Source organism: Prenolepis imparis, unplaced genomic scaffold (assembly GCF_030444845.1).
Source record: "Prenolepis imparis isolate NDT839.2.m4 unplaced genomic scaffold, iyPreImpa1.0 SCAF_5, whole genome shotgun sequence".
NCBI lineage: Eukaryota > Metazoa > Arthropoda > Insecta > Hymenoptera > Formicidae > Prenolepis > Prenolepis imparis.
This window is the reverse complement of record NW_028141163.1, coordinates 327,871-352,473: the sequence shown is the minus strand read 5'-3', so window position 1 is coordinate 352,473 and position 24,603 is coordinate 327,871. Positions and strand designations below refer to the sequence as shown.

At 34.5% G+C, this 24,603-nt stretch overlaps 3 protein-coding genes across 6 annotated transcripts; all 3 read right to left on the bottom strand.

The window, feature by feature from the left end:
* Window positions 1-290: 290 nt before the first annotated feature.
* LOC145936277 (putative helicase mov-10-B.1) lies at window positions 291-4,837 on the bottom strand. Its single transcript, XM_083038327.1, has 11 exons — window positions 4,606-4,837; window positions 4,251-4,337; window positions 3,564-4,013; window positions 3,267-3,434; window positions 3,023-3,179; window positions 2,815-2,951; window positions 2,356-2,478; window positions 1,949-2,163; window positions 1,587-1,863; window positions 1,187-1,481; window positions 291-1,056 (listed from the first exon to the last, which is right to left on the bottom strand). Exons 2-11 carry the CDS (start codon window positions 4,280-4,282, stop codon window positions 736-738), a joined length of 2,175 nt encoding a protein of 724 aa, XP_082894453.1. The 5' UTR covers window positions 4,283-4,337; window positions 4,606-4,837; the 3' UTR covers window positions 291-735.
* Window positions 4,838-5,248: 411 nt separating this feature from the next.
* On the bottom strand, window positions 5,249-15,812 carry LOC145936865 (fatty acid synthase-like). 4 transcript variants are annotated; one of them, XR_014425444.1, is made up of 9 exons: window positions 14,638-15,812; window positions 14,354-14,435; window positions 13,914-14,261; window positions 10,234-13,391; window positions 9,634-10,105; window positions 9,107-9,449; window positions 7,491-8,977; window positions 6,627-7,175; window positions 6,402-6,527 (listed from the first exon to the last, which is right to left on the bottom strand). XR_014425444.1 is itself a non-coding variant. In XM_083039512.1 (8 exons), the coding sequence occupies exons 2-8, from the start codon at window positions 14,397-14,399 to the stop codon at window positions 6,136-6,138; spliced, it is 6,246 nt and encodes a 2,081-aa protein (XP_082895638.1). In that variant the 5' UTR covers window positions 14,400-14,435; window positions 14,638-15,809; the 3' UTR covers window positions 5,249-6,135. The 4 variants fall into 4 exon arrangements, 3 of the variants coding, with proteins under 3 accessions (XP_082895638.1, XP_082895639.1, XP_082895640.1); XM_083039512.1 differs by lacking the exon at window positions 6,627-7,175 and having other exon boundaries at window positions 5,249-6,527; window positions 14,638-15,809; XM_083039513.1 differs by lacking the exon at window positions 6,627-7,175 and having other exon boundaries at window positions 5,249-6,527; window positions 15,099-15,809.
* Window positions 15,813-20,237: 4,425 nt separating this feature from the next.
* Upf3 (UPF3 regulator of nonsense mediated mRNA decay) lies at window positions 20,238-24,526 on the bottom strand. The gene is made up of 6 exons (XM_083039526.1): window positions 24,218-24,526; window positions 23,532-23,946; window positions 23,268-23,419; window positions 21,516-22,173; window positions 21,037-21,251; window positions 20,238-20,803 (listed from the first exon to the last, which is right to left on the bottom strand). Exons 1-6 carry the CDS (start codon window positions 24,359-24,361, stop codon window positions 20,579-20,581), a joined length of 1,809 nt encoding a protein of 602 aa, XP_082895652.1. The 5' UTR covers window positions 24,362-24,526; the 3' UTR covers window positions 20,238-20,578.
* Between the last annotated feature and the right edge of the window lie 77 nt (window positions 24,527-24,603).

The following is a 24,603-nucleotide window of genomic DNA, read 5'->3' as shown; positions in this document are numbered from 1 at the left end:
GTTTTATTCAAACGGATCGATATGTGCCAATTTATTTTAAGATTTTATTATCATAAAATATCTTATTCTTACAAAGTACGTGTCAGGATGAATAGATAAGGGTGCCGTCACATGGGGCGTAACTTGCGTAAGCGTAATCAGCGGATCGCCAATCACCGAGTTATTCCGATAGAGCCCTTCGTCGAGAATCGCCCTTCTATCGGAATAACTCGGTGATTGGCGATCCGCTGGTTACGCTTACGCAAGTTACGCCCCATGTGACGGCACCCTTAGACTTACAATAATCCCAGTTACAAGCCTATTGTTTATTATAAATCAAAAATATAAAAATTCGACAACTAAAATCACAGCAAAAAAAAACGATTTAAAAATATCTTGTGAAATTTGTCGTTTATGCCATTATAATGATATCATTTTTAATTGTATTATTTAATTATAACGTTAAAAACACACTACAACATTTTAGTTGTAAATCTACTTTATAAATATCACATATGTAATATCATTTCTGAAAATATTAATTCTAAGGAGAATTTTTTCATATAAAACGTAATTAAAATCATTAATATTATCAGAGAGATATTAAGTTATCACAAAAGTGATATAATACTGAACATCGATAGTTTTTCGTTTTGAGTAACGCATTTAAAGAAATGAGATAAGACATTAGTAAAGAGATATAAATACTAAATTGAATTGTCCGGTATATTCTTTAAAGACACAATCAGTTCTTATTTACGTTAGTGTTAATTTTTTCTCCATTGCACGCACTAGTACATTGGATAATTCCTCTTTTTTGTTCTGCCCAAGTTCTACAGTAACAGATATTTTCGTCGCATTTGTGTTACTATCATCATTATTTGCATCAGCTTCATAATCACTCATTATTTTCGCTATCTCATCTGGTTTTAATGGAGAATGTTTGAATGGGATACACCCATCATGCTGTTTACAATATTTCCAAAGTGCCTTCCAATGTTCATTTGTGCAAAGAATATTTGGATTGCCTATTATTATCATAAGTGCTTTTGCACGTGTCACAGCAACATTAAATCTCTAAAAAAAAAAAAAAAAACTCAGAAACGTTATATATAGAAATGTATATGATAATTGTGTATGTATAGGTATATAATGTATATAAAATAATATTCGGTGTGTGCATATATCGTAAAATTATTTTACATACCTTTTCATTGGATAAGAAACCAATGTGTTCTTCACCATTGTGTTCAAAGATTTTGGATCGTACTGTTGACAATATTATCACAGTTCGTTCTTGTCCTTGAAATGTCTCAACTGTTCCCACAGTTATGCTTTCCAATCGTATCTTTGCTAAACCGTTAATGATTTGTATCTGTTGCTGTTTAAAAGGTGTTACTATTCCGATATCCTTCGGCGTTATTGTGCGTTTTCCAAATTTCGTATTAATTAGCATTTTCACATATTCTATCACTACTAGTACTTCAGCTGTGTTTGAGACACTACAAATTAAACATACTTGTACAACTAATTATAAAAACATAATTTGATTATACTTTAAGCCAATTAAAGTGAAATCTATGTTTATAGTGTTTAAATTTATTAACCTTCGAGATGGAGATCTCTCTTCTTTGCCTAGAACTTCTTGAAATATCATGGGAAATAATTTATTAGGTAACTCTGACCAATGCAAAGCTATTTGTGTATCTGCTTGTCCACAGGCTTTCAGTTCATTCTCATAAAATTGTTTATTCGGTACATATAACAACCTTTCATGACTACGGTAATTTTTAACTAATTTCGTTATATAATTCGTATTGTACTTTCCATTCTGTTTTTTATATGGTTCGCAATTATTCATTAATCTTTCCATCATAGATATTCCTGTTGAGATATTAGATTGTTAAGAAATTACTTTTGTGATATATACATTGCATGACATTTCAGATATCATTTGGGAAAAACTTGCCAAAAAGATGTTTACTCCATTTGGAGCGAACGCGAGGTCCCAACTGGTGAGGATCACCTGCAATAACGATTTGTGCTCCAAAGTCAATCCTTTCATTTTCATACTTTTTATTCGTTATCGTTAAAGGAATTAACATCTCTGGTTCAATCGCTTGACTGGCCTCGTCAATAAATACGTAAGAAAAATGATTCTCTCGAAAATTTATAGCACTCAATCTATAATAAAACATAGAAAACGAGGAGATATATATATATATGTTCTAAAGATCTAAATATATCAATTTAATTGTAAAGTTTCTCCATAAAATGTATGTTTAAATATACTTAAATTCTTATAAAATAATTAATTTTTGTACTTGTGTAGAAATTATTGTTATTATAGAGAAGCTTATCTACATGTATATATACCTTATGGATGTTACTAATGTTGTGACAATAATTTTTTTTAATAATAATAAATCTTTTGGTAAAAAGAGAGCTGTGCTGTCAACAAAATTTGCGCATGGTCGAATTTTTTCATCTATATTTCCCCTGTTTTTTAACAAACAAAATTCACTTTATAGCATATTCTCACACACACACACACACACACACACACACACACACACACACACACACACACACACACACACACACACACACACACACACACACACATATATATATAAATTTTATCATTTTTTAAATAATGTATGCTGCAATTACTTAAAACTATTATTATGTAAGATAAATGTAAGAGAGAAAATAGATCTTTTGCTAGTATAAAAAATATTGATCATCAGGTTTACATTATTTTTAGGAATAAAAAAAATTAAAAAAATAAAATAAAATAAAAAAGAAAAACCGCTATAAAAGCAAATCTTTTACCATGATCTAGACGGTGCATACATTCGATACACTATGTTTGCTGGCACATTTTCAATTAATCTTTTGGTAATTTCATCGACTGCTGCGTTAGATGTTGCGCACACCAATATATTTTTCATAGGATAATGTTTCACAATCTATCAATCAAAAAGTTAAAAATAAAAGAAAAAAAAAAAATAGTGTTAGATATAAAAAGAAAACAAATTACTTGACTTATAACTTCGACTAATGTTGCTGTTTTCCCAGTGCCTGGAGGACCGAAAATTATATAAGGTGCTGGGTATGCCGTGTTACACAAGATTTTCCTTATCGCTTGTTTTTGTTCTTCGTTTTGTCCTATCTTAGGATTTATCCATTTGATGTCGCTATATAATACATATGTTTAAAATTATAGAATTGTGATAAAAAACAATGTAAATCCAAATATTAAAATACATGGTTTAAAAACTCACTCTTTTAAATCTATGTTATTTATCTTGAGTTTGGGATATATAATTTCTCCTAAATTGTGTTTCTGACTCATTATCGTTAATGCATAATGGCAACAGCTTAATGGATAATGTTTACTCCCAAACTTTATATTAAACTTCTTGTTTTCGTCTTTGAATATTGCTGCATCTCTATATTATACAAAATTAATAATTCTAATATATTTTTATGTTTTCTATATTCTGTTATTTATAATAATATTATTATTATAAATGTGTGCTATATTCCTATTAATATATATTAAAATATTGTAAACTTACACAGAAAGATACGGTTGTATTGTCACTTCATTTTCTGTTACTTTCAGAACTCTAGCCCAAATTGTTTTTTTTGTAACAGCTTCAGTAAGAATCACTTTATCATCTGGTACAACTATAGGATTTTCCTTATTCATAGATGGTACATTAATAATGAAACATTCATTTAAATTGGATTTCTTAATTTTATGATTTAACAATTTGTGCCGTTTCAGTTCGCAATCTAATTCAAACTGTTCTAGGTATAAACATATTTTTAATATAATTAAATAATTATTATAATCTATCCTATGTACATTAGGCAAACTCTTAATACACTTTATATAATTGTGACATTTTTCTGGAAGATTATCATGTTCCTCCAAATAATTTTTTAATGCAAGTTTTAAATGATATGGTATTTGAATCATTGGTGGCCTAAATTTTTGTGCTAATGCAAATGCTGTGCAATCCCTGAAAGAATGATAAATTGTATGACACACTTAACAGTTAAATAAATTGCTTATTGTTAGATTAGAATAAAATAGAATTATTAAAAGTAAATGATTTTCTCAATATGCTAAATGTTGTATGATATTGTATAGAACACTGTCAAGTTATTTGCAGCTTTATAGGTTATACATGTAAAAAACTATAACAATTGCTAATATATTGATTAAAATATACTATTAAAATACAAAGTTTTCTTACACAAAGTCCAGAGTCTTTCCATTCCTTGCCATAATAGAAAATTGTTAGATGAAATATATATCAAATATAAATCGTCTGGTTGAAAGTCTAAAAGCCATTTTACAGAAAAAAATTAAGATATTTAAAATTAAAATAATTTAAAATTAAAATAATTTCTATTATAATTTATAAATCTTTATATAAATATATCTAATTAAAAATTTTATATCAATTTTATATTTAAAAAATAACTTTATATCAATTATATAAAAATCTTAGATAAAAAAAAGAGAAATAAAACTGATATTTTGTACACTTTATTTGTACTACATGCAGGGGCACAACTATTCTAGAAAATAATATATAAAATACTTACATTTATGGATGTTTTGCCAAGTAATGAAGATGCCAAGTATTAAAAGTTGCAAAAGTATGCTGAGAAGACGACAAAAAACGAAACACCTATCTACAATTAACCCATGCGATTTCGTTTTGCTTTGTACTTGTTTCCTCGTTTCTCGTGGTTATTACAACGGATAACGTATCAATGAACGAGGTGATTCAGGGGATTTCCATTCATACTGTATCTAACAACAAACTATATACTGTGCTATAGAGGCTATTCCATAGAGTCAATATATATCTAGAGATGCTCTTTATATATTTTTTCTTTGTTTGCGAAGTGTCCAACGGCCAACGTTATAAATGACTACGGCCACTCATATTGACAGATACTAGCCAATAAACTTACAGCTCTTACTAAAAAGAGGTACGTTGATTGGCTATCGCGTCGCTTCTTGTCGCGTTTCCGCGTCCTGTGTGTAGAAGCCCAAAGAGTTTCATTTTGAATTGGCTATTTTCAAATAATGAAAAGATTTGTTAAACTGATTTTACACTCATTCGATAAAATGTTTATCAGACGTATCGATTGGCTATCAGAATTCTTCTATAATCTTGATAGAAACTAGAAATTCTTTATTCGAGAATCAATCGCTACTCATTTATTGAAAATTCGAATGTTTAAAATTCATTATATTTATTTAAAATTCATCATTGTATTAAACATGTACATGTTTATATATATATATAAATACAAGATTAAGGCCCTGCGCACAATAGAAAAAATCTTGCACAATACAAAAGTACAAGCAATAGAAACAAAAAATAGAAAATATTAATCAATAGAAGCAAAGACTATCATCTATTGTTATCCCCTAATATCTATCTGCTTCTGTTGATGCATGGATATTCTCTGTTCTTATTATCGTATATTGTATAATTTAGAGAAATTAAATTAATTTTATAAAGTACAGTACAATACAATCACCATCACATTCAGATATTAGAAAGAAGAGTTAAAAAAAAGAGAATATTTAAAAGATATATATATATACAGGATGTCCCATAATTCGCGAACCACCCGTCAGTTGCAGGTAGAGTAGGTTAAACTGATTAAAAAAGTCCTCTACCATTTTGCGATTTTTCTCAATAATTAATGAGAAATAAATTAAAGAAAATCAGCCAATTCGAGCGATGATAAGCGTGCAGCGAGAAGAGACAGCCCACTCGGGGGTCCAGAGTTAGCGCTACTCGTATGTAGTATTGTCTTTTGTAAAGCGCTCCTCCCCGCTTCATCGCGCGCCTAGCAACCGTGTAACATTATACTGTTTCTTTTCGCCGCATGCTTAGTAACGATATGAAACTGGGCTGTCTTTTCTCGCCGTCGTCACGCGAATTGGCTGATCTTCTTTAATTTATTTCTCATTAATTATTGCGAAAATCGCAAAATGGTAGAGGACTTTTCTATTCAGTTCAACATGCTCTACCTGCAACTGACGGGTGGTTCGCGAATTATGGGACACCCTGTATATACTGTAGTGAGAGACTTGGTCCTCTTCACAGTTTTTTAACTCTTTGAAGAATTGCCAGATACATCGCTCGCCGTTAATAAATCTCGTAATTTGCCTATCGTCAAGGCTTGTATCTCTCGGAACGATAATGTGATATCATATTCTCTTTCAAGAATCTGCTTTATCTCCGTGTAGCCCAGCGAATCGATGCCGAGTTTATCGAAGCTGTCATTGAAATTTATCGAATAGACGTTTTCAAAACCGAGGATACTGGCAATGACTTGAATAAAATCAACTTTGTCGCCGTTCACGGATTTTTGTTTCTCGGCTATCACCGTGGATGAGAGTATCGGATACGGTTCTCGAAGAAAGTTGTCCATGGTTGCAAGGCAGCTGCTCATACGTTGTGGTAAAATACCTACATCGATGTTTTTATTTTTCATCGTATCTGTAAAAAATAAGAATATCGTAGAGTGATATCGAATATAACAAATGATTATTATTGATTTTGATCTGGCCAAGATATTATATTTTTTTAAAGATTTACTTTGTGTTATCTTTCTTTTTTAATATAACATTATTTGAACAATATCTTCTTCCTCGTCGTATCTTCATGCCTGAAGAATCGTGACATTATGGTCATGTGCAGTGACGAACCACCGTCGTCCAACGTTGGCCTCTCGGAGATTCTTTTGCAATGGTTGGCCCGTGATCTCTTTTATTTGATCTAGCCAGCGCGATGGAGAACGGCCTCTAGGTCTCCTCCCTTCAACCTTACCCTGCACTATCAGTTTTTCTAAGTTATCCTGTTTCTTCGTGTGATGTGACCGAAGTATTGGAGAGTCCGGTTTCTTCGTGTGATGTGACCGAAATATTGGAGAACTCGTCTGCGGCATATAGTGGACAGTCGGTCGGTGACGTTAAATTCATTAAGAATTGACAGGTTCGTTCTTCTTGCCGTCCAAGGGATGCCTAGCATCCTTCTCCAGCACCACATCTCGAACGCGTCTATGCGGTGTCTGTCCGCCGCCTTGATGGTCCATACCTCCACTCCGTATGAAAATATAGAGAACACCAGGGACCGCACCAGGGTTATCTTTGTGTTTTTTATTTTTTGAACAATATAACATTATATATTTAGTTTGTAATTATTTTGTACTAATAATTTATCTATAACTTTTACTTTATTGTGTTTATATCTTTCTTGCAATACAAAGTAGTTTCTGTTTATGTTTCTATTAATAAAAATATAATATATAATAATTATTTTCTTCAGAGTCGTGCAAACCATTATATAATTTTTTTTATAAAGGCATTTCTATATGTATATAGGTAGAGCTTATAGAATCATGAGCAATGAGCAATGAGATCCGAGAATCATTGAAAGAAATAGAAAAAAAATAAGCCTCACCTATATATAATCCGACGTCTCCTATAATACCCCATTGAATAGCGAGACCGGGCAAACCGGCGGCATGTCTCTGCTCCATCATTCTCTCCATGGCCGAATTTGCGAGACCATAATTGGATTGACCCGGATTGCCACGGCCGCACGATATGGATGAGAACACGACGAAATAATCCAATGACGGACAGAACTTTCTCGATGCCATGTCCAGATTCCTCGTACCCTCGACTTTTGACAAATTGACAGCCTCGAAATCGGCCACCTGCAAGTTCTCGAACAAAGCGTCGTGTAGCACAACAGCCAGATTAAATATACCGCCTATCGGAGCCAGTCGATTACTCTCCTCGATCAAACGTAGGGCGCCCGAAGGCGTCGTGATGTCCGCCGTGGAGATGACGACTTTGACGCCACTCTCACGCCAACTTCGCACGCGCGACGTCTGATAACCGGTGCGTATGCCGGTACGCGACACGAGAACGATAATTCTAGTGCCGCGGGCGATCATCCAATTGGCTAGTTCCAGACCGAATCCACCGAGACCGCCGATCAGCACATACGACTTCTCCGGATTCATGTAGGAGCGCGATACGGCCGTCATCATCCTCGACATCGGCAGCATATGTTTTCGCTGCTCTTCCTGTCGAATCTTCAGCAGTATCTTACCGATATGCTGGCCCGTCATCATAAATCTGAATCCCTCCTCGAGGTTTCGCTTCGGAAATACGGTCGTCGGCAATGGACGCACTACACCTTTCGCAATTCCCTCCGTGATCAGTCTAATCGTTTCGAGCTTGTTTTCGCCTTCCTCGAGCAGCGTCTCCAACAGTATACCGTGGAAGGAGATATTCTTTAAAAATACCGACATATCTACACGATTGCCATTCAACATGTCGTGTTTCCCGATCTCGAGGAAACGACCGTTCTTCGCGAGGCACCGCATGCTGGCATGCAGTTTTTCTTCTGCTAGCGAATTCAATACCACATCGACTCCACGTCCCTGGGTCTGGTCGGAGATCAGATACTCGAAACTCGTATCTCGAGAATTGCCGATGTGCTTCTCATTCAATTGCGGAAAGGTACTCTTGAGAAACTGCCGTTTCTCCGGAGTGCCGACGGTAGTAAAGACCGTGCAGCCGGCATGCAGAGCAATGGTGATCGCCGCTTGACCGATGCCGCCCGCGCCGCTGTGAATCAACACGCTTTCGTCCGCTTTCAATCGGCCCCGTACAAACAAAGCGTAGTAACTGATGACGTAAGCGACCGGTATTGTCGCCGCCTGCTCCAACGTCCACTTGTCAGGTACCTTCCAAAGAAAACCGGAATCCGGCAGCACGGTGGTCACCAATCCTCTAGATTTGGCTAAACCCATCACTCTACAGCCGTTTGCGTCTCTCCCGGAGAACTCTAGTCCTAATCTGGAGTCTTCTGCAACAATCCCTAACGATGAAAGAGCGTTCGTTGGCAGTCTACCGATCGCCAGCAAAATATCCCTGTTAATACAATAATACAAAATTCATTTAGTTTAAAATTCATTCAACAAGTATTTATCATCATGACAACATACGATCCCCGTTTATTATCAGTCGAACAAGCAAAGAATAATGTTTGCCGAAATTTACCTGAAGTTTAACGACGCATAGTACACACTGCAGAATCTATCTGAATGTTTAGTCTGAGAATATGTTAACGGACTTTGAATCCATTCCAGGCTACTCAAATCTCCCGTTGTCCGTGCACTCACATAGGCGTGCTCCACTCGCACGTCGTTATGCTGATCTAATTGCAAGTGTCGATAACTGCCCCATTGACCTCCCTTCAAAACATTAGCCATTAATCCTTTTTCCAGTTGCTGCGCGTAGAACTGCGAGGATAAATCGAATGTGAGAGCGTTGCTGTCCTGGATGAAAACATAACGCACGTTTGCGATCTCGCGCCGGATGCAGGTCATGAATCCAACTTGACCTGCGAATAAAAAGTGACAAGATGTTGCTGATAGATGCTCGGATAAAATTCGAAAAAAAAAAGATAATTTTTAGAGGAATATTTTTAAAAATTAAAAAAATGAGTTTTTTAAATCATTTAAAGAAATATTATATATAAGCATGCAGATAAGCATATTTGTATATAATTTCGCTTATTATTTTACCGAATAACTCTTCGCCTTGGGATACAAAAAGCACTTCTTGACTATTGCTGTCGTATTTTCTCAACACCGCTTTTGCATTTTCCAACCATGAGAAATTCTTTTCCGTGATCTGTATTACGATCGGTTCTCGCTTCTTCCTTGGTTTTTTCAACAAGATGTAACTCTTTCCCGAGGTATCGATTTGTTTACCGACCAGCATCAGATTCGCTTCCTTCAGTGCGGTCTTCAAGTCGAGTTGCGTGGCAGTCTCTTCCAGAAGAATAAAGCAACTGGAATTTAAGGCAGTCGCCAAGTTTTTGAGAACGGTATAAGATTGGCCAGAGAGAACGTCAGCCGCTATGACGAGATGCACATTTGGACCTGAGAATGCATCGTTCGCATCCCATGCCATTACGTTAACATTAACGTTCATTTCATTGAAACTTGTCGTGTAATCGTCAATCGCGGAACTGACGGCCACTTGTAGGTCAATCTAAAACAACAGAAGCGACATGTTTTTATGTACTTAGAACACTCGAAGAAAAAGACTTATGATATATGTAATAAAATTTCCTCTTGTAAAAATTGATGACATACAAATTTTGTAGCGAGTATACTTACGTTGACTAAAGGCTCTGCATCGAAAATATCGCTTATAAGCGGCGACAAGAGATTTCTCGCGGCTCGGCTATTCGCGACTTCCATGGCCTTGATTCTCGACGTCGTTATGTTTTCACACGCAATTTGCAACAGCACAGTGAGCGCGTGCAGCTTCTCTCTCGTTGAATCTTTCAAGACCAGGCTGCGCGCATTTTCGTATGGCACGAAAACGTAACGTTCGTACTTGGGTTTGATTTGAATCTGCTGTCGCTGAGGCGTGGTAGGTTTCATCCCTCTTAATTCGAGACCCCCCGATTTAACGATATCGACGTTTTTATAGTGATATACCGGTAATCCAGCGTTTTTCGGTAACTCCTCGACCAATTGTTTGTGAAGCAAAGGATCAATCACGGCGTAGCGGACCTTCGAGCCATACACCAATTTCCGATCGATGGACAATAATTTAAACTGAAACATGTTATCTATGTACGAGGACCATTCGTTGAACCAGCGTAACTCGCCGATGGTGATGGAACTGTCGCAGGATTTTATCCCCTCGAAAACACCGCTGTATTCGTATCCGCGCAATCTCAATTCCTTATAAACGTCCTCAGTGTTCAATAAAAATCCGGCGGGTGGCATCGGAAGCGGCGCCAGATTCAGCTGATCTTTCTCGGTGGCCTCGACAACGCGGATGTTCCCGCTGACAACAATCGAATCGGATTCGCGGATTTCGAAGTCGCCCTTTCTCTCAAGAATATTTACCGAGAACTTGATCGTTTTCTTCTCCGGTACGAAGGTAACACGCTGGAACCACACGTTCTCGAAGATTATTGGCAGTAGCTCGAAATCGGTATCATGTAGTTTCGCGAAAACTTTCCAAACCATCACAAGGAGGCCGGCGCCCGGGAAGACATATCGCCCGTCGATTCTGTGTCCCGCTAGATACGCGTCTGTTTCTCTCGACAAATTTACTTCCACAACGTGCTCCCCAGACAATTGTTTCTTCTGATTGAAATTGGGTACCTCCCATGTGGCGGAGTGGTCCCATTTGATCAGAGGTCCGATCATTGGTGTTCCGCGACTAACGGGAAAACTGATCGGTGGATATAGTTTGGAGATATCAGGTTGCGCGCCGGCCATGTACATCTTTCCCACATTAGACAGTAGAAAGATCAGATTGTTTGGGTGATTTTGTTTTTGGAGACTGATGTTGGTCACCGTCGATGGTAACGATCTACGCAGGATCGACTGCAGCAGGCAATGCGGTGCGATCTCGATAGTTATCGCGTTCTCCGGAATGTGCGCGATCGCTTCCTGGAAGAGCACCGGCGACAACATATTGTTTATGTGATACTCCGATGAACTGAATTGTGCGAGTTGGCTGTCCCACGCGGCCTCGGGTACCGAACTGGAGATCCATTTGGCAGATCTTTGCTTTGGCTTTGGTATGATCATGTCGAGCGAAGCGCGGTATTTTGATTCAGTCGGAGAAATGTATTTGCTGTGGAAGGCGACGCCAGATGAGTTGATTATTTTAGTAAAGATATCTTTGCTCTTCAGTTCTCCTACAAACTTCTTCACAGATTCGATTGGGCCAGAAATAGTGACCGAGTCCGCGGAATTGTGACAGGCTGGAGTGATATCAGGCGGACATATCTTCTTGGCTTCCTCCCAATTCACATTGATCACCGCCATAGCGCCTAGTTCTAAATTGGAGTCTAAGATCGATTTGCCTTTGTAATAGGCTGCTAAGATCGTTTGCTCTAGTGTAAACGCGCCGTCGGCATATGAACAACTTAACTCGCCGAGGGAGTGTCCAATTATGCCGTCTGGTCGAATACCTATAAGTGTTAGCATGTCGACGAGAGCGATCTGGATGGCCACGATCGATACGGTAGCAATCATCACATTCTCGTATGTCTCATTGCTGCCATTTAAGATGATATTCATTAGGTCCACATCATGGCTCATCAACACGTTTGCGCATCGCTGTAGACTACGTTGACACATTTTGATGTCGAGCAGTTCGCGGCCCATGCCTGGCCATTGAGTATTCATACCGGAAAATAAAAACCAAATGGGACGTTTCTGATCATCATTTATTTCGACAATCTCGCGCGTACCATCATGAGCGAGTATCTCGTAGCCGCAAACGTTGTGTCCCGATATATTGTCCTTATGCACGGCATGCAACAGAGACAGAAATTCGTCGTCCTGTCGATGCTCATTTGCCTTGTCCAGTAATACCTGTACAGCTTCCTTCGTGCGGCCCGACACGGCTACCAGCTTCGGTAGTAGCAACTCAACAGTCTCTAGCGCCGATGACATTTTTGTCTTCGGATTGCTGCGCAGAATGATGTGCGCATTCGCGCCGCCAGCGCCAAATGAATTGACACCCACGAGACCGCCGTCCCACGGCGTGGCCTTGTCAATTACGCGAATACGTCCCTCGCACAACGCGGCAATCTTCGGATTTGGAATAGCAAAGTGCAGATTCGCGGGGATCACACCGGCTTCCATCGCAATCAGCACCTTGGCGATCGAGCATAGTCCGCTGGCGGCTTCTGAGTGGCCCATATTTGATTTAACCGAGCCAATCTGTAGCGGTGTCTTCCTGTTCTTGCAAAACTGTTTATCAATGGCGCTGACTTCCTCCGGATCACCCGCTTGGGTACCGCTACCATGCGCCTCCACGTAACCTACGTCTTCGGGATTGATACCCACCTCGCTATACACCTTCTGCAACATCGAGTACTGAATGTCACCGCTTGGATACGTGAAACCCTCGGGTTTGTAGCCGTCTGTGTTTATCGCCGTATTCATCACCGTGGCGTACACTCTGCGCGCATCCTTTGATTTCTGCAGAAATATTGCGACCACTGCTTCGGCTCTTGCGAAACCATTAGCCGTAACGTCGAATGATTTACACTTGCCCTCATTGGACAGCATATTCAATCGATGAAACTGAAGACTATAAGCCGGATCGAGCACGAGATTCAATCCGCCGATGATCGCTGCGTCGCATTCGCCGGCGTGCATCGCCACGACTGCTTGATGCATAGCAGTCAAAGCCGAGGAACAGGCCGTATCCAACGAGAAACTGGGTCCGATTAAATCGAAAACGTAAGAGATTCTGTTGGCGAACACTGCTCTGCTACATCCGAGCAATCCATATCCTGCAAACAGATGATAAGTATTTCTTTTTGTTCACTTAAAAAAGGCTTGGCTAAAGCTTGGCTGAAGTTTGAAGCGTTCTTATAACCAAAATTAAAATATTATAATATGAGAATATAATATATTATGCAAAAATTCCTTATTCATAGGCAAACTATTATTAAAGATAACAATTTAACTGTCAGTTTTGTCATCGTGTTTACTTTAAATTAAATTAATGAAATTAAATTCATTAAATAATAATATTAATGCCATGTACATAATATATTGTATATTATTTTTAAATTTGTATGTGTATTTGTGATACAAAAGTAATATATTTTAATCAATCTTTATTTCAAAATCTTATATATATTTTTATTTAAATTTTAATCTTTGTATATTTTTTGTTTCATTGTAAAGAATTATCTCATTTCTTACATTAATAGGATTAAACGTTTAAAAACTGATTTAACTATTTAAAAATATTTTTTGCAATGTGATTTTACGACGGAAATTTTAACGATTTTGCGAAATGCACCTACCTATGTTCGGTTTTTTCTTCCAATAATTGTTCGCATCCGAAGTGGAAACACCGATGAACACGCCAGTACGCGATCCTTTCAGGGTTGAGGGATTGACGCCAGCGTCAATTATCGCCTCGTATGTCACTTCTAGCATAATGCGAAGTTGCGGATCCATTGGGTGCACTTGTTTAGGGTGTATCTTGAAGAAAGAGGCATCGAAACTACCGAGATCCTTGAGTTTGGCAAATCTGGAGGGTACCCCGAGAGTACCCGGTGTCCAACGTCGCTCGTCCTCGGTAATCAAGTCTGTACCTTTCATTAAATTCTCCTTAAACTCCTCAATGTTTGAGGATTCAGGCAGACGACCTGGAAAAAAAATATAAATGCATCTCACTCCTATAACAAAACTGTTTTTGATTGATTGTACCGCGGTTGCTCGACGTAATCGGCATAATTACCTGAAATGCCCGAGATGACGATGTCACTTTCAATTTTAGTAGGCATCTTGATCTTCGAATAATTCGATCTTGCTCTATCTGGCTAGAATAGAAATATATCTTTATAAAGACATAAATTCTTTCTTCTAATTTTACAATAAATCAAACACACAAAATCGTTTTAAAACTGAATTACGTCCACTCTACAGTTTTATTTTTATTGAAACGATCATAATTAATATATATATAAAAAGAAAAGAATGTGCGCGATAAGTAATATTATATGTTTACAAAGAAAAACTTACTTTGCCGCGGAGAAACAGATTGCTTGAAGCAGGAATCTGTCTCTGCTACACTATTTCTGCCTTTGATCCACTAATTCTTCATTAGAATCTTTGATTCAAATAATCAAACACTGATCGATAAATGTTTTATATATATATTTAAGGGAAATTGAACAGTCATACAGAGAGTACCAAATGTAAATACATGTTCTTGATAGGGTTGCGTCTCTCTTTTATATATTTCTTTCGTTGTCCCCACTTTACCATTGACGTCAGAAATGGTGTTTCACAGATTTTTAATATCCATTATATGTATATTGATGAATAAGGTGTAACATTACGCAAATTAATAATTTTTCAATAATAAAACCGGTGATATAATAAAAAAACAGCTAATTAATCTCGTATGTATTCCGATGTATATAAAAAGAGAAGAATGTGCGCAATAAATAATTATATTATGCTTACAAAGAAAAACTTACTTTTTCGCAGGGAAACAGATTGATTCAACCAGGAAGAGATCTGTCTCTGCTACACTATTTCTGCCTTTGATCCACTAATTCTTCATTAGAATCTTTAATTCAAATCATCGAACACTGATCGATAAATGTTACACACACATATATATATATATATTTAAAGGAAATTGAACAGTCATATACAGAGAGTACCAAATGTATATACATGTTCTTGATAGATTGATAGGGTCGCGTCTCTCTTTTATATATTTCTTTCGTTGTCCCCATTTTACCATTGACGTCAGAAATAGTGTTTCACAGGTTTTTAATCTCCATTATATATTGATGAATAAGTTGTAAACATTGCGCAAATTAATAACTTCTCAATAATGAAACCGATGATATAATAAAAAAACAGCTAACTAATCTCGTGTGTCATACAAAAGATGTACGGTAGTTTTGTCATCAAAAATAAATCACAGATGACGAAAGATGTTGGACACATATGATATAATGGACAAAATTTCAAGTTAATAAAATTCGTATTCTTGAACTTTTAAAAAAGTGGCGGAAACTGTGTGAATCAGAGTAAACTTTTACATAATAGATGATTCTTGAAAACTCATTCACACAAAAAGAAATAATTTTTTGAAAAATGTTCCAACTTAATACTTAGCATTTTGAAAGTGCCAAGATTGCTTGAACGAAATACATTTTTTTTGACAATTGATTAGACCTATGAAAATATTTGAAACACGTTGATTTATTCTAAATTGTAAAAATTAATCAATTAAATGTTGTATAAATTGCCATAATAATTAAATATCCAAATATTTATAATAAATAGTTGCTAAATGTTAGCACTTTTTAATTATATATCTCTGAATATCTTCATATAATAATCGATAATAAATTTTCAAGATCAATTTCTTTATCGATAATGATAGAAGATTAAAACTTGTAAAGCATGTACAGATTTTTCTTAATGCAAAAAAAGAATAATAGAATTATTATATTAATTTCTTTTTCCTGCATAGTTTCCATCCGAGTTTTGCAAATCCGGAAAAAAAGATCATATGTAATTTTATATATACCTATATATACATACATACATACACACACAAAAAACTATTTTGTATAATTTAATCACAACCTTCACTTAAATAAAAAACTCGGTATTATTTTTACTACAATATATAAACAGATACAGAGTGTATAAAAAGAAGATTATATATGAATATATTATGTGAATATATAATTATATATAGAAATTTCTTTTTCTTGAAAAGTAAACGTATAACCAGTGGTTGGCCTTCTCGATACCTCGTGGATGCTAATGAATATCGCTGTTTCATAAAATTCCTTTTCTTGACGAACATATATATCACGTCTTCTACTAAATATATCATATCTCATATCATAAATTATTTAAGGTTTTTTTTAACATGTAAAAATATTTCATATTTTGTATTAAAATTTTCATTAAAACAGAATTATACAAAAAATAAAAGAGAGATAATAATCGAGCCGCATCAATTAGTACATTATTCTAAAATGTATTCTTGAGTATATGCTAATTATATGCTGGTTACAAACTATAATATAAATCACGATGAGGTGGACTTCGCTTCGCGTGGGAATATATCTATTTCACCGCTACGTTAGATAAAATTCAAATTATAGAGTTAAACGCACATTTATACTGTTAACTTTCTTCATTAATAACTTTTTAATTAACAATAACCGCATATGTCAAGGTCAAGATCGGTCCTCTAAAAGTAAATAATTACCTTTCTATCTTATAATTTTTATTTTATTCTTTTTTTATGCAAAATTTTATTATATTAATAACAGCTTAATTAATACTAATAATAGTTCAATAATATTTCCCACTGCATAAATTGCCCCGTTGAGAAATAAATAAAATAAAACAAAATTTGTTATGTGTGGGATAACTTGAATTATGTAAAAGAAATAAAATCTCTACAATAATGTGACTTATACTATACTTTTGTGTGCAATTTTGAGTCTCTACTATATTTTGCACTATAAATGAAAATATACTAATTCTCATAATAATATAAATACAAGTATTTTATATATATATTTACAGGGTTGGGCAGATATGTATCTTAAAGTATCTGAGATACGTATTTAGATATGTATCTTATTTAAATACAGTATTTAAATACCGAATAATCAAGTATCTTGAATTTTGTAATTAATTATTTAATCTAAATGTATCTTGTATTTAAATGTATTTATGTAATTACATTATTATCCCACGTGTGCAAAAGGCGTTTATAAAATTTAATACTAGTCTAATATGTTCTTCTACGCTCCTGTAGAGAGACTGTTTTCTTTTACGGGATTTATACATTCGTCTACTCGTGATCTTCTATCTGACAAAATGTTTGAAACATTGGTATTTTTAAAAGGCAATAAGAATTACCAAGGTTATAGTTTGTAGTGATGATAAATAAATAGAGTATACTGTATTGAAAAACCTATACTTAAATTACTATAATATATGCTATTATATATAATATATAAATTATTTAATATATGCTATTATATGTCTAATATTATTTTAATTATTATTATTTTATGAAGTTTAAAGTTAAAATAAATAAACTTATCTTTCAAAGTGCTGATTTTACTTTTGATTCTATTTTTATACAATTCTACTTTCAATATATAATCAGAAAATTTAAAGAATAATTGTATTTAAAAGTATTTATAAATGTATTTAAATACAATTAGTATTTAAATATATGTCAAAACCAAAGTATTTAAATAGTATTTAAATATATATCAAAAAGTATCTTGTATCTTGTATTTAAATATTTTGTTTTGAAGTATCTGCCCAATCCTGTATATTTATATTACGTTTTTTTTATTTATTTTTTGTAGATAATATTAATATCATAAATAATTTTGTTAAATGTATTTAGCTTTTAATCTAATCTCTTTCTTTTTAGACTTTGATAAAAGTACGCTTATTTATTTGTTTTCGCTTTTTGTAAAAATAAAAAAGCGAAGAAAAATACTTAAAAAGTGAAAATCGTCGTTTAGAACTTTTAAAAAATAAAGATAACATTTTTTTAAGATTAAAAAATCTGTCGTATTGATGGAATACAAAATGATGATGCATATATATATTAGACAGAAATAGTATACAAAATTTGAAATATAGTATATTAAAATTGTAATATTATCTTTATTTAACGTATATATCATTCTTTAATAATTATAATATATTACACATATAAAAAATAATTAAATAAAATTTGGCATTATATAATACTATCCGAAAAAAAGTCTATAATATAATCACATATGTAAATATATATAATTATATAGAATGTATCGTGTTCTCTTTCTCTTATATATTTTTTATCTGTTTATTAAAAAAATAAAATAAGAATAAATAAAAAATAATAAAAAATAATTTTTGTATCTTTTTTTTTCTTAGAAGAAGTGAAGCTTGCGATTAGAATTATATACATATGAATTTTTATTAAATTTTTATAAAATTAATATATGAATTTTTTCCCAGTCTTAAAATATACATATATGTATATAAAAGTTATTATAAAATAAAATTATAAAACAAATCGAATTCTTTATTAATATATATTATAGAAAAAAATAAGAACGTAATTGTTGAACTTTTGCCGAAACACAAAGGTATCCTGTTGTCCATGAAATTAATGTAAGCAAAGAAAACGCCAATTGATCAGTGACATGTCGATCTTCAGAAAGTACCAACTAATATACGTATGTCTGAAAGACATCTCGAAGAAATGTTGTTTTAGGATCTTTCTATAAATCTTTTATTATAAAAGAGACATAGTAATAAATCTGACCAATAGAGTTTTTTGAACTCCTATTTAAGATTTAAAAAATCTTGAATTTGTAATATCTTAAATAATAAATTATTTTGTCTTCCATATCCTCCTTGAAAACATTTAAAAACATTACTAAACATTACTGAAAAATAATCGAGAAGAAAGAAATTTAATTGTATCCAATAAATAATATTACTGACAACACTATGAAGCTCCTTTTTTTGACATTCATATTAAGTTCCAGTAGTTTCTAATCAATTTAAACAAATTATATTATCCGAGATCTCGATATAAGAATTTCGTATATTATGAACAAATTTCATTGCTTTATCCAAGCTTATTATACCAAAACATTTGTGGAGTAATATAATCTACAAGATTTCTTGTAAAGATTGTGGTGTATAAATGGGTTAAATAGGTAGATTATTAAAAATATCGGTAATTATTTACTTTTAGAGGAATACCTCAGAACGACCTTGACCTTGACATATGTTGTCAAGGTCATAACTCTGTTGTAACATTTAAAAGATTTTTGCCGGTCATTGTTCATTAAAAAATTATTAACAAAAAAAGTTAACAGTATAAATGTGCGTTTAACTCTATAATTTAAATTTTACCTATAACGTAAATGGCACGAGGTTCACCCCCCCCCCCTCAATACCCCGTGCTTTCAGCGCGAAACGAGTCTACATTTGAGGAAAATTTGACAAATTTCGTGTGGAAAGTTGCAAACCCATGTGGAAATGTTGCAAATATAGACCTTGTTTCACGCTGAAAGCACGGGGTGATAGGGTGGACTTCGCTTCGCGTGGGAATATATCTATTTCACCGCTATGTTAGGTAAAGTGCAAATTATAAAGTTAAACGCACTTTATAATGTCAATTTTTTTCATTAATAACTTTTTAATGAACAATGACCGACGGCTAATACCCTTTTGAATGTTACTCAACACATGTCAAGGTCATTCTGAGGTGTTCCTCTAAAAGTAAATACTTTTACCAAAATATTAATTACTAAGCATCGCCATTATATTAAAAAAAATAAGCAGACTGGATTTTTCATCTCTAATCTCTGTATAGAAACATAGAGGTAAGAAACGAGATCGAACCCAAAATCTGCCGACTTTTAGCGATTACTAGTCGGTCGAAAATCACGTGGAATCAGTCTTTATTAAAGTTTGTTTGTTTTTAAAGTATTATTGCACTAAGTGCGCCCTTTATACGTTGTTTCATTTCGCATTAAAAAGTACACACACTGTCGAAAAAGTAGACTAAATTAAAAAAAAATATATATACATATACACTGCTGTAATTGTTCTAAATACGTAGTAAGAAAGAGTACGTTATATTTATTAATTCAAATATTACACTTAATAAAAGCATGTTTAGAGGAAAAAAAAAAAAAAAAAAAAAAAAACGCGAAACACGAGCAATCAGATTGTGCGTGAAACGTTCATTTTCCATGCGCGTATAGAATTAGCGCTTTTCTTATCATATCATTAGCACGTGAGGAACATGTTTTATACAGTATAAATAAAAAAAAATTTTATATTGTAAGATGATTAAATCTACTGCAAGATTAATCGAAATCACATCCGCGATGAAGAGATGTGTTGTGAGCGACGAAAGTATTGAAAGTACGCGAAAACGTCATTACACTGCATCACGAGTGACGCTGCGTTTGAACGTCATCGAGCGCACCTCGGAGGCCGCTCCGGATTTCCCGGATTTGCCGCTTGTAGAAGAGGAAGTACCTGGATTTGGCGTTGGACTCTGCGAAAGAGATGCTCGTTCATCGTTGTTGGATTTCTCACGTTCTAGCCGTTGCTTACTGAATTTGCCCATGCCGGGTCTGTATATCTCCATCGCTGGACGATCCTGTAATAACCAAAAGATAGTTTTTGTATATTTTTACTTGATAAATTAAATGTACGCATACACGATTTATAGATAATCATGTATATAAATGTCTAACGAAATTGTTGAAATAATTAAGTATACACGTTCGAAAGAGAATGTTTGCGTTCGACAATGCTAATTCATCGATGAAAAACAAACAATTGAATGATAATAACTTTGCACGCTTCTTGAGCGAATATATAGCTTCTTACCTTATTTCGTATTCTGCGCTCCAATCGTGGATCCTTTTTATCCTTTTCTTTCTCCTCGTTCTTCTGCAAATTACTTTCACCACCTCCGTCCAACGATTTGTGACGTCGTAGACAGCTACCATCGCCTGCACCCCCTTCGCCTCCACTCTCGAGCGAATTACGTCTCTTCATGACTTTCGATTCTTTCTCCTTGGATTCATCCTTATCATTCGCATCTGTATTAACATGTTAGTTATTGTCGTAAAAATGTTTACGCGCAAATATCCTCCCCCTAACTTCTCGAAATTAAAGAAATAATCGCGTTATATTTTTAACAGAGTACGAATCACTCGCTTCGCAAAATAAATATTCTACTCTCGTTTCTCGTTGATATTGCGTGAGAAACTTCTACTAAACTTTTCTCAGATATTAGAATCAAGAAGGTTAAAGGAAGAAAATATAAAAATATTCTTCTAAATACATGAGTAAATATCTCTCACCTAGATTGGATGAACCATTTCCCTCTTCTACAGTTTCGTCCACTCGACAATTTCGCATAGCATCTGTTACTCGATCCTCGGTAGTATCGCGCTGAGCGCTTTCGTTATCTCCAGCATGCGTTGATTCATCCTCTTTAGATACAGGCTCTTTGCCGATTTCGTCTTCCTTCTCTCGTACGACATCATATTCCTCCTTTACCTTCTTCGAGTTCGCATCGTCCCCGTTGGCATCAACAATTTGTTTCTTCGTTTCCGCCAATTTCTTCTTCTCTTGTCTCATTTTCTCGTAACTCTTTCCGCGTCTTTCCTCCACCTTCCTATCTCTGGATTCTCTAAACTCCTCCTTCACCTCGTATCTCCTGTCATCTTTGAGATCAAGCCGTCTCTCCTCTCTCACGCCCTCCCGATCGTCACGTCTTCCGTAAGGTCTCTTTTCATCGTATCGTCGAGGTTTCATCTCTTTGTTTCTATCGTCAATTCGCTCTCTATATCCCTTAATGATAGGTTTAATCTCCCGATCTCGCGATAATTTCTCTCTTACTTTCTCATCTCTTTTGTGCCTATTCTTCAGTTCCTTTGGAGAAAGTTTGTCCCTCTCCTCTTTATTTTCTTTGTCATCCTTACTCGACTCTTTATCCAAATCTGGATTTCTTAGAACCTATAAAAATAATACACTGTGTACCTATCGTTATCTTACAGATTTATTATTTGTTTCTTGAATTTATATTTCTTCATCGTACTAGTGATTTTACGAGTTTGATGTACAACAAAATACAGAGAGAACAAAATTATCAAATATAAATATATAATTAAGCTTCTCTTAAAAATATAATGTCAAAAATTTGATACAGACCAATTAAAACAATTATAATATTACAATGTACATGTATATATATGAAATTACATAAGGTTTTAAGAAAATCATAGATACAAAAGTGTAATTGCGATAAATATTTAAAGAGCGCCCCTCTCTCAAGAGAACCACGAACACTGGAACAAACATCAACATCGATTTTCCCGTGTATCTCACGGCGTAACGGTAGAAATGATTCGCAAAGTTAAATTCCTGATTCCCATTCTTTTACATGCCACTTTGGACACACATACGATTCTTTCGTACCACAACTTTTTCGCACGTAAAAGTCAGGAAGAAATTCGCGGCTACTACTAGCGTACATGAAAAATCATATATTTCATATTACTGCACATACTCTAATATTAAAAATAATTTAAATAGAAAAATTTTTTTTTTTTTTAATAAAGTATTTTTTCTTACATGATCGCCTTTGTGGAAATGGAAATAAGTTTGCCAATTAATTTGATTACTGCCATTTAAATGTCGTTTCTTGACATCAAATGTACTTCTATTCGGTTTCGGTTTTTTAACATGCTCATAAAATCTTTCATGACTCTTATATAATTTTTCTTGTGCCCGTTTGTGTACAAATCTATTGAGGAAGAGTTCCTCTCTATATTTATATATGTTTGCATTTTTGACAAAGCATTGAAAAAACGTATCTTCAAGTTTGACATTTGTGGGGTGAGATTTGGGAAAATTGGATGACTGATCGTTTTCCGTATTATATACGTGCTGTAGACGAAAATATTTGGTATCAGCAAATACAGTAAAGAATGAAGTACCAATTGTTTACAAGTTTGATAAGTAATCGTTACAAGCAAAATAATTATTATTTCATATCATATTCCGTACTGTATTTGTTGTATTCCAATGTATTCCAATAGTTGCCCTACCTTAGAAATAACAGGATCGTCTCTCGTTCTCCGTTTTTCCATATCTCTCCTTCTCCTTTCCTCACGTTTTTCATCTCTAAGTCGTTGTTTCTCCTGTTTACGAAGCTTCAGATATTCTAGCAACGGGGTTGTCATGATTTTCTTTGCCGTATCTGTGCACAATATACAATCTTTGTAATTTTAAAACCTTTTATAATAGATATGTATTGTGTCTCCTTACTCAGACAAGAAATATATATGTATATGAGTGAAAAAAATACTCACTGTCCGGTGGTTGATAAGAGTATTCAGTTTTTGATTGAGCTACACTCGAATCGATCTCCTGGTTCTTCAAATTCTCTAAGAAGCTTATGAAATACAAATCGCTCTCGATGGTGCCACATTTGAGATCTTTCTTCTTGCCGGCTCGTTTCTTTGGTAATCTCTGAAAAGGCGCAAACTCTACTACTGCGGGATATTCTACCCCCTTGGAATCTATAAAGACGTAATTGTCAAACTTTTCCCGGAACACAAATATATCTTGTTGATCTATAAAATTAATGTAAGCGCGAGAGAACGCGAACTGGCCGAGCGACATGTCAGCCTTCACAAAGTACAAATAGTCGTGTTCCGGCAGCGGGGATACTTGCTCCAAGAATTGATCTTGAGTCATTGTCGGAGGTAGTCTTCTGATCACCACCTAAAAAGGATCAAATATAATTATTTCACATTTTGCAAGTGACATGTCTTTAATATAACGTATATGTTTAACGTTATATATACAACATAAAACATATATATTTCATATTTTAGAGTCATTCGACAAGATCCGGCCGGACATGTTTTCTAATGTTTGATTAACATACATAACCTCTATTCTGCATTCAAATATCACAATCTATTAAAAACAAAGAACATTCACCGGGAATACAGAAATCTGTATCTATCGCGAGAATTATATCAAGACCAACCTTCGTCATGAGACGACATTTTTCTTTTTTGTTATCTTTGGCTTTTCCGACATCCAACGAATTCAGCGGCGTTTCATTCTGCTGTGCCGAACAGCTGTCGTTCTGCGCGGCACCCTCGGCCTGCTGTTGCGTTTCCTCGGTCATTTGCTCGAATGTCTCGTTGTCCTGAGATTCTTATGGCTTATGATTCGAAATACAAGATATATACGAGACGTATATAATTTAGCTTTCTCGAAGCACACGAGGGGAGAACGGAGCAGAACGTTTCTCTCGGTGTTTACTGTTTACGCGATTATCGCCGCCATTTTGAATCGATTTTATAAAAAAAAAAGAAAGTAAATATATATATATATATATATAATAAATAGTTTATTTCCGATTCGTCG

Bases quoted from the DNA above. Each gene is read 5' to 3' on its own strand.
- LOC145936277 (XM_083038327.1), bottom strand. From the start codon at position 4,282: ATGGCAAGGAATGGAAAGACTCTGGACTTTGT. The intron at 3,180-3,266 runs GTGAGTTTTTAA...TGTATTATATAG, and splicing joins AATAACATAGATTTAAAAGA to CGACATCAAATGGATAAATC. The intron at 1,864-1,948 runs GCAAGTTTTTCC...ATATCTCAACAG, and splicing joins ATGGAGTAAACATCTTTTTG to GAATATCTATGATGGAAAGA.
- Upf3 (XM_083039526.1), bottom strand. From the start codon at position 24,361: ATGACCGAGGAAACGCAACAGCAGGCCGAGGGTGCCGCGCAGAACGAC. The intron at 23,947-24,217 runs GTTGGTCTTGAT...GATCCTTTTTAG, and splicing joins AATGTCGTCTCATGACGAAG to GTGGTGATCAGAAGACTACC. The intron at 22,174-23,267 runs GTAGGGCAACTA...TTATTTTTATAG, and splicing joins ACGATCCTGTTATTTCTAAG to GTTCTAAGAAATCCAGATTT.
- LOC145936865 (XM_083039512.1), bottom strand. From the start codon at position 14,399: ATGCCTACTAAAATTGAAAGTGACATCGTCATCTCGGGCATTTCAG. The intron at 14,262-14,353 runs GTAATTATGCCG...TTTTTTTTCCAG, and splicing joins CGTCATCTCGGGCATTTCAG to GTCGTCTGCCTGAATCCTCA. The intron at 6,528-7,490 runs GTGAGGCTTATT...TATTTTTTACAG, and splicing joins AGACGTCGGATTATATATAG to ATACGATGAAAAATAAAAAC.